We start from the raw sequence: 10,399 nt of genomic DNA on the forward strand, positions 1-10,399 counted from the left end.
CGTACCTGTAAGTACTCGGCAAGTACCAGTACTTGTACTCACAAAACTGGTATCTGTGCATCCCTTTATTTATATTTATAAAAACAAAATCATACAATAAAACAGAGATGTACAAATCCCAGGAGCTCTGTGTGCTCCTTACAAATGACAGCTGCCTCCTAATTTTTGAATTTTTCTCTAGTCTAGTCATGGAGCTCAAAAGTATCGGTACATGTACTCGTACTTGTGCCGAGTACTGTACTTGGTTTCTGTGCAACCCTAACTTTTATTACAAAAACATATCAGTTTCAAGGCACAAAACAACACATCTGTACTATGTTTGATGACACCACAACCCGCAGAGTACTAAAGTATGTGCCTTGTGGGATGCTATAATCTGGGTACTTTGTCCCGGGTGACCTGGGCTCATGGGAAGTAGGTTAGATTATGCTGACCATCATATTGAGGACATATAATGGCAATAAAAAACATGCTGAAGGGTGAATCTTTGGATTAAAGTGCCACTATAAAAATGTTTTTATTTGCTTCCGCTTACCATTTAAACATCTCTCACCCTTAATCTGTAAAATGTCTATGTCCAGTTAGTCCTAATTAATACCTCTGAATAGATGCTGAGACCTACATTGACATACATTTCCTGTCTGTCTGTGTCCATATTTCATTCTGCCTTCCTAACATCTCCCACTCGAGTCACACATGCAGAAGCACTGTGGTCAGAAACTAGTACGCTGTGTTTTCCATTACTGTCTCACAGCTCCAACACTCCTCCCTAATGTCCTGCTCACATCCCTGTACATCACTTCTTAGCCAGCCTTTCCTACAGCCTGGAGCCCAGATGAATGTGACGTGGCACAAGGCATTGTGGTAAATGACCCGGTACGAGATGACCTTGAAGCACAAACAAACCTTGCTGAAGTTGCAACTCAGAAAAGGCAGTGAGAGAAAGGAAATATTATGGAGCATAATAACAAAGTCTTTTTTACAATTTCACAATGCTTGTTCTGAATACCTAATGTGATGCTGTTGCTTTGAAAGTGTATTTTCACTTTTTCAGTCAAATTTTTGAAAACCCCCCACTATATGTTTGTTTTGTATTGCCATTCACACAGCATAATGAAAAATAATTTTAAAAAATATATTTCTTACCTTTTACTTCTCTGTTGAGAAGACCTTTGGACAGACTGCAAGCTTCTGTGTACAATTTATGAAGTGTCAGGAAATTTCGGCTGTCCTCACAGAAAGACTAGTGAGATGCTACGTTTCCTCTCATTAATACATAATGATTTTAGATCTTTAACCCTACAGCCGTACAGCATGCAGGAGTGGCAGCTGTAGCGTACAGCCCCCTGTACAAGTCTGCGTCCAAGGGTGTGCATCCGTACCTGCAATTTTGGGTTGGCGTGTAGCAGTATGCAGCCATGTCCTGTGATAGAGATGTACAGGCTGCTGCGCGTAACAGCTGTTAGTCCCGGACGCAGGTTTCTGCACAGAAGCGCACGCTGTATGGCTTTGCACATCAATGTGAATGAGGCCTGATATTGTAGAGTGTTGTAATGTGTCACCTGTACTCCATACATTTGTCTTTCCAAATAGCGTTGCTCGATGTGGTGCTGTGTGTTTTAACCATATGGATAAAGGAATCACCAGCAGTCACAGGATGCAAAATTCTTGTTCATTTTTATTGAACATGCGTTGATCAAACCAACATTTCAGGGCCACGCAGGGTCTCTTCCTCAGGGCAACATGGTGACAAGTCCAGAGCCCGCCCCGAAGTGGGAATCGCAATAACATTTAATTGTACAAGGGAAACCTACTGGATCTATATGTTAGATATGGTCATACCCAGGGGCCTGAACACAACATTGTCCCTTACATGCTTCCTCCCTGACTAATAGCATGCGTCAGGGATGCAAAGGATATGATTTGTAAGTTGCACATTGACTTGTCCTCATGTCCAGGTACATCTCTTTTGTATTATGTGGTCTCATGTTTCTAGTAATGTGCTCTATTCCAATGATGTTCTTTAATCTGTACAGAGGGTAATTCATGAGATTTATACATAATGGTATATGTATTTTACATATCATCCATCATATGCATCATTTATATAATCATACAAATGATCATGACCTTATTATGTCGGTTGAAATATGTGGGCTCATGCTTCTAGTAATGTGCTTTTACCTGTAAAGGTGCCCATACACCTTACGATTATCGGACAAAACTTTTCGTCCGATGATCGAAACGTCGTACGATTTTTGTACGATGGCCCCATCCTGCCCCGATTATGGCAAGGTTCAATCAGCGGTAGTTTTAAAAAAAACACCTGGACGACTTGCGGTAATTGACCTCAATTATTTTCGTTTGCGCATGCGCAGTGTTAATCGTACGACTTTTGACGGACGGAAACGCCACCAGCCATGCGAACATCGTACGATTGACCAAAGTTTTCAAACATGCTTGACCGTCAAAAGTCGTACGATTGTACAGTACTGTCGGTCGGGCACTCTATTCACACGTTATGATTGTCGTACGAAAAGTCGATTGCATACGATTATCGTACGATAATCGTGAGGTGTATGGGCACCTTAAGGCCCCATTCACACGTAGCGACATACCTTTTGCAGCGGACGGGATAGCGCGACTTTTTCGGGGCGACGTTCCGGCGACGTTCTGGCGACGTTCCAGCGACGATCCAGCGACGGTAGCGCAACCTTCTCCGTCGGGCTCCATTAGAAAAAAGCAAAATCCGCGGAAAAAGGGGTCCTGTAGAAGCGACTTGCGACCGCGACGCGCGACATGGAGCTAAGACAGCTCCATTGAATATCATTAGCCAGCGACTTCTCGCGATATCGCGTGGCAAAAATGCGCGATATCGCAGCGGAAATCGCTACGTGTGAATGGGGCCTAAGAGGGTGGTTCATACGATTATATGTACTCCCTGCGAGCTTCATCTGCAAGGGTTAATGAACTGCACACATACCCGCTGCATAATTTGCTCTCTGTTGGCTGTCATTTCATATTGTACATAGTTCATACAACTGTATATGCTCCCTGCTAGCTTCATCTGCAAGGGTTAATGAGCCGCATACATACGTCTGCTGCATAGTATGCCCTGTTAGCTGTCATTATATCTGCTCTTAGTCAGCTGTACCTGCAAGGTTAATGAGCAGTACACATCTTTCTGCCTAGTTTGCCAGGGTCCGCTCAAGGTGCCCATACACCTTACGATTATCGTACGAAACTTTTCGTCCGATGATCGAACCGTCGTACAATTTTCGTACGACGGCCCCATCCTGCCCCGATTATCGCAAGGTTCAATCAGCGGTAGTTAAAATAAAACACCTGGACGACTTGCGGTAATTGACCGTAATTATTTTCGTTTGCGCATGCGCAGTGTTAATCGTACGACTTTTGACGGACGGAAACGCCACCAACCATGCGAACATCGGACAATCGACCAAAGTTTTCAAACATGCGTGACCGTCAAAAGTCGTACGATTGTACAGTACTATCGGTCGGGCACTCTATTCACACGTTACAATTGTCGTACGAAAAGTCGATCGCATACGATTATCGTACGATAATCGTAAGGTGTATGGGCACCTTTACTCTTCTCCACCTCCCACCCCCCTTTGTGTTAAGTCACTATGTCGCCCTGAGGAAGGGACCCTGCGTGGCACCGAAATGTTGGTTGGATTGGCGCATTAACGCACGTTCAACTAAAATGAACAAGAATTTTGCATTCTGTGAGTGCTGCTTATTCCTCTCCTCCATAGTCTTATAATGTAGGGCTTGGTTTTAATGTCATATTTTGTCTTTTTTGGCATGCCATGTTCTTAAACTGGTTTCCCTCCATTGTGTGCAGACTTCCTAGTTGAACTTACTCTCTGCAATCCCCGTGGCAGTGCACGCTAGTTTTGTTGTTTACGCCCTTCCCTGTGAGTTGCATAAGCTTCCCTATTCACCATGTCCCAGCCAATCAGCATCTCAGAATATGAATCACATTGCCGGCCTCCAAGTGAGAGGCAGCCCTGTGTGCTGTTGTATAACTTGTGTTTTATGATAAATGTGCTGTTTCATAGACAGTGTACAGAATACACTGAGCGCAGGAACTGTGGACGCAACACCGTTGTGAGTATCTGCAGTATACTAAACCATTGTGAGAATGTCTGGAGGGTCTGATCTCTGCAAGGGTGTACATAGACCAAACCTGCTGACTGATCTGCACAGATGTTCTGAATTTGCATTTATTTTATTTAGGCTGAAAGAAAGAGACATAGCAAGGCACAGAACAATTCAGGTATTCACTACTGTTGTTGTCATTTATATTTTGCATTCTGCAATTCAGCATGCTAGGAAATATGTGCTGATTGTGCTGATGTATCATTTCATTTTATGTGATGATTGTTATTAAATGACATGTAATTAGACCTACTGTTTAGTAAATTTGGATTGTACTGCATTTAACTGCTGTCAAAATAAAGACTTTAATCAGTGATACACTGAGTGAAAAAAGGCCTTTGTTACAAATGAGCGTACTGGGTTTATGCTAGGGTTGCCACCTTTTCTTCAAGTGAAACCCGAACACTCTAGCGCTGCGCACAGCATTTTTTTGTTGGGGGGGGAGAGAATATAGAGGAGAGAGCGATGATAGGTCAGCCAGGAGAAAGAGCAAGAAGAGACAGCCCGAGGAGGGAGTAAGGAGATGTCTATAGAGGACTACAGCAATACAATATATGCAAAATAATATGACGCTACATACTCTTTGTTGTTCTGGGTTGGGGCCCTGATTTCTCCTGGTGGCCTGCGCGGGCTCTCAGGTGGGCTGTGCGGTTCTCAGATTGGCTATGCGACTCCCAAGTGGGCTATGCGACTCCAGTGAGCTGTACACCTCTCAGGTGAGCTATGTGACTCTCAGATGAGCTGTGCACCTCCCAGGTGGGTTATGCGACTCTCAGGTGGGCTATGTGTCTTTTAGGTGAACAGTGGGCCTCTCAGGTGGACTGTGCGCCTCTCAGGTGAGCCATGTTGGCTGTGCGCCTCTCAGATGGGCTGTGCGACTATCAGGTGAGCCATGTTGGCTGTGCGCCTCTCAGATGGGCTGTGCGACTATCAGGTGAGCCATGTTGGCTGTGCGCCTCTCAGATGGGCTGTGCAACTATCAGGTGAGCCAGGTGGGCTGTGCGACTCTCAGGTTGGCTGTGCGACTCTCAGGGGAGTCAGGTTGGCTGTGTGACTCTCAGGTGATCCAGGTGGGCTGTGTGACTCTCAGGTGATCCAGGTGGGCTGTGCGACTCTCAGGTGGGCTGTGCGACTCTCAGGTGGTCCAGGTGGGCTGTGCAACTCTCAGGTGGGCTGTGCGACTCTCAGGTGAGCTGTGCGACTCTCAGGTGGTCCAGGTGGGCTGTGCAACTCTCATGTGGGCTGTGCGACTCTCAGGTGAGCTGTGCGACTCTCAAGTTGGCTGTACGACTCTCAGGTGAGTCAGGTTGGCTGTGCGACTCTCAGGTTGGCTGTGCGACTCTCAGGTGATCCAGGTGTGCTCTGCGACTCTCAGGTTATTCAGGTGGGCTGTGCGACTCTCAGGTGGGCAGTGCGACTCTCTGGTGCTCCAGGTGGGCTGTGCGACTCTCGGGTGGGCTATGCGACTCTCAGGAAGGCTGTCTGGACTATGGTGTCTCACCAGGAGTCCCCAGGCAGGCAGCACGGTGTCAGGGAGTCGGAGGAGGAGGAGAAGGCAATGAGAGATGCAGCTGCCAAAGGCCTCGGCAAGCATGATCTCGGGAAGCGCCATCTGCCTGAAACTGGATCTTCCTCTGAGCTGCAGGCAGCCAACTCAGTGGAAGATCCGGTTTCAGGCACTGAGTGTCTTGTATCTGGGTGTCCTCTGGCTGGATACAAAGACTCCAAAACCAGTCTGTCCGAGTGAAAACCGGACGGGTGGCAACCCTAGTTTATGCTGTACTAAAGGCCTGTTTACACCATAGCGTTAATCCCTTGATACTGTGCAACTCACAAAAGCTAGCGCACCTAGCTTTTCCACAGACTGTATGCGTCCAAGTGTGGCCACCCAGACCTGCATGGATGTGCAGGCTCGGGTCAGCGTGTAGCCACATCCTCCCATAGGGATGTACAGGAGGTTGCACACAATTACATGCTGCACCTGTTCTTCCGGGATCAGGTGCATGCTGTACGGATATGTACGCCCGTGTGAATAAGCCCTTATAGTGCGGCTATAGTGCAGCTTTAGGGCCCATTTACACTGGTGCAAGTAAGGTACCATACCGCACAATGTATTAACAGTGCAGGAGATGTGTTTTGTTGCCATTCATTTGAATGGCAACATTATATACAGTATCTCACAGAAGTGAGTACACCCCTCACATTTTTGTAAATATTTTATGATATCATTTCATGTGACGACACTGAAGAAATGACACTTTGCTACAATGTAAAGTAGTGAGTGTACAGCTTGTATATCAGTCTACATTTGCTGTCCCCTCAAAATAACTCAACACACAGCCATTAATGTCTAAACCGTTGGCAACAAAAGTGAGTACACCCCTAAGTGAAAATGTCCAAATTGGGCCCAAAGTGTCAATATTATGTGTGACCACCATTATTTTCCAGCACTGCCTTAACCCTCTTGGGCATGGAGTTCACCAGAGCTTCACAGGGTGCCACTGGAGTCCTCTTCCACTCCTTCATGACATCACTGAGCTGGTGGAAGTTAGAGACCTTGCGCTCCTCCACCTTCACTACTTTACATTGTAGCAAAGTGTAATTTCTTCAGTGTCGTCACATGAAATGATATCATAAAATATTTACAAAAATGTGAGGGGTGTACTCACTTCTGTGAGATACTGTATATACACACACAACCCCAATTCCAAAAAAGTTGGGCAACTGTGTAAAATCTACACGAAAACAGAAGGCAATGATTTGCAAACCTCATAAGCCCATATTTTATTCACAATAGAAAACATATAAAATGTTCAAACTGAGAAAATGTACCATTAAAAAAAAAAAAAAAACTGTAATTTTGAAATTGATGGCAGCAACACGTCTCAAAAAAGTTGGGACATGGCCATGTTTACCACGGTGTAGCATCCCCTCTTCTTTTAACAACACTCTGTAAACGTCTGGGAACTGAGGAGACCAGTTGCTGGAGTTTTGGGAAATAATGTTGTCCCATTCGTGCCTGATATTGGATTCTATCTGCTTAACAGTCCTGGGTCTTCTTTATTGTATTTTTCGTTTCAAGATGTGCCAAATATTTTCAATTGGTGAAAGGTCTGGAGTGCAGGCAGGCCAGGCAAGCACCAGGACTCGTCTACTATAAAGCAATGCATCTAGTGCGGTTATGCATTGTCCTATTGCATGGATGGGAGCATATACTGCTCTAAAACCTGGATATATCTTTCAGCATTGATGGGGCATTTCTAGATGTGCAAGCTGCCCATTCCATACACACTAATGCACCTCCATACCATCAGATGCAGATGCAGGCTTTTAAACTGAGCGCTGACTGGGACTCATGGTTGCCAAAAAGAATGTCAAATTTCGATTTATCTGACCACAGAACAGTTTTTCACTTTGCAACAGACCACTTGAAATGAGCTTTGACCCGGAGAAGATGGCAGTGTTTCTGGATCATGTTCAGATATGGCTTCTTTATTGCATGATAGAGCTTTAACTTGCATTTTTGGATGGCACAGCGAACTGTGTTCACAGACAGACAGTGATTTTTGGAAGTATTCCTGAGCCCATGCAGTGATGTCCATTACAGAATCATGCCTATTTTTAATGCAGTGCCGTCTGAGGGCCAGAAGATCATGGGCATCCAATATTGCATTTCAGCTTTGTTCCTTGCGCACAAAGATTTCTCCAGATTCCTGGAATCTTTTAATGATATTATGTACTGTAGGTGATGATACATTTAAAGTCTTTGCAATTTTACATTGTGGAACATTATTCTGAAATTGTTCAACAATTTTTAGATGCAAATTGGTGAACCTCTGCCCATCTTTACTTCTGAGACACTTTGACTTTCTAAAGCTGGCCATACACCTAGAGATTATCTGCAGATTTTCTATGGAAATCCATGGATTACAGTAAGGCACACATTGCAGTATTGTTTTATGTTAAAAAATCTGAGGGTTTAATGTCACTTTAAGATGCTCTTTTTATACCCAATCATGTTACTAACCTGTTGTCAATTCACTTAATTAGTTGCAAAATGTTCTTTCAGCTCTTCCTTGTTAGTACCACTTATTTTGCAAGCTTTTTATTGCTCTGTGCCAACTTTTTTGAGATGCGTTGCTGCCATCATTTTCAAAATGACCTTATTTTTTTTCTTCAAATGGCGCAATTTCCCAGTTTTAAACATTTTGATATTTTTTTCTGTTGTGAATAAAATTTGGGTTTATGAGAGTTTGCAAATCATTGCATTCAGTTTTTATATAGACTTTACATAACGTCCCAACTTTTTTGGAATTGGGGTTGTAATAAACAAAACTTAGTGGTTACTAAGTAACACCAAAAGAAAGTTTTATCTGTCTAAAAATGTATTTGGGTGCACTGTTGCATGACCGAGTAATTGGCAGTCAAACTATCACAGTGGTGAAAACTGAACAATGGCCTGGTAATAGGTATTGTAGGCTGGCACTCAAATGGTTAAATAAGCAGGAGGTAAGTAAATTATTCTGATTTTCACAACAATGTATGACATCTAAAGATACAAACTATAAAATATAAATATATACACTGAGTGGCCAAATTATTATGACCACCTGACGTTTGTAGGCAAATTAGCTATAATTGGCTATAATTTCGCGCTGAAGTTGCTAGAGGGCCAGACCATTATGAATAGGGAAGCAGGCTGTTTACCACGACAGTAGAAGGGATTTTTTTCTGAAGTAATGGGGAAACAACGCGATTTAACAGCCTTTGAACGTGGGATGATTGTTGGCTCTCAAGCCAAGGAGCGAGTATCAGCCAAACAGCAGAATTCGTTAAATGTTCAAGAGCAGCTGTTGTTAAAGTGTTTAAAGACTGGACTGTCAGCCGAAAATCTGGGTCTGAATGTGTGAATTGTGGCCGTCAGCGACTAGTCAATGTTAGGGCAGAACGGAGAGTGGCAAGACTGGTACAAGACAACAGAAGGGCAACAGTGCAGTGTCAGATTCCTCGCATCACCTTTCAACATCTCGTGGAGTCACGAGGCGGCCCAACGAAGTCATCTCGTGGAGTCATCTCGTGGCCCAACGAAGTACTGATGGGGTGGTCCTAATAATCTGGCCACTCAGGGTATAATATGTATGTGTTTAGTTTGGTTTGCTAATGTTTCAGTCTCAAATTTTTTTTTGCCAGGTTTAACCATGTATGAACACAACATTTTCAAAATCATCCTGATTTTCCTCACTCTGGCTGTCTACATTGTCATGGTAGCTTTCAACGCTGGAGCTGGCTCTGGTCTAATGAAAGGTAATAATGTATACCATAGTAAGACACTAAATGTTAATGCTTAAAGTGTCTGTTACCTCATTTTTATTTTATCTTTATTTCTCTAAATGTGTAATAAGATGTGTATCTTTAAAACTCTGTGTTTTGGGGACGGCATACATTATAATTATCTGGTTGATCCTACCATGACCTAGTCTTCCTAGTTCTAAACTGACTATGCAAAGCACAGAAGCAGGTCCATGTTTGCATGGTCAGTTTGCGGGCCAGGGCTTACCATTCAGCAATAGAGGATGCTGTGCAGATGCACTGGGGGCCATAATCTTCCAAAGTATGTTCAGCCTCCACACCCACCAGCCTATCTTTGCCCTGTTGATTGACAGTGGTTCCAGCCCAAAGCCTTGCTGTCATACTAAAGCTTTCTGCACAACTTTCTAAGGTGTATAGTGAACAGATGGGGGAACGTACATCCCCAGTCTGTGTGTGACATTTACAGTACCTGCCTACTGCTACATGGCAGCAGAGTTGGAAAATGCGGTCACATGATAGAGCCATAAACCCATGAATAAAAAGGTAAAAACGACATTCTTTTGGACAAATTACTTCAGGATATGGTGCTTACATACTAAAATCACCATTAAAGTGTCAATTGGGGGTGGTGCATTCACATATACTTTAAAGCACGCAAATATTTTTTTCACCTTATGAAAAAAATGCATGTCATAGAGAAAAGTCAGGGTTTTTTTTTTGTTTTTTTTAACTCAGCAATTCAGAAAGTATGCAAGTGAGAGGTTTTCTTCATGTAAAAGAAGAACTCTTAAAAAATCAAATAAAACAATATTACCTACTACTATTTTATAAACCTGACCCTCAGTTCCATGGCAGTCGGCACTCACCTCCCCCCCCCCCCCCCCCCCCCCCTTTTGTTTGTCTT

The 10,399-nt window shown here is 43.8% G+C and overlaps 1 protein-coding gene across 1 annotated transcript in view; it reads left to right on the forward strand.

Moving 5' to 3' along the window:
- Window positions 1-9,381: 9,381 nt before the first annotated feature.
- LOC108786480 overlaps window positions 9,382-10,399 on the forward strand; it is a 12,744-nt gene continuing 11,726 nt past the window's right edge. Inside the window, exon 1 of the mRNA XM_018555792.1 lies at window positions 9,382-9,489. Coding sequence (XP_018411294.1) covers window positions 9,384-9,489 — 106 coding nt within the window. The 5' untranslated portion in view covers window positions 9,382-9,383. The remainder of the gene's footprint in view (window positions 9,490-10,399) is intronic.

This window comes from Nanorana parkeri, unplaced genomic scaffold, assembly GCF_000935625.1.
Source record: "Nanorana parkeri isolate BGI_ZX_2015 unplaced genomic scaffold, ASM93562v1 scaffold11, whole genome shotgun sequence".
Taxonomy (NCBI): domain Eukaryota; kingdom Metazoa; phylum Chordata; class Amphibia; order Anura; family Dicroglossidae; genus Nanorana; species Nanorana parkeri.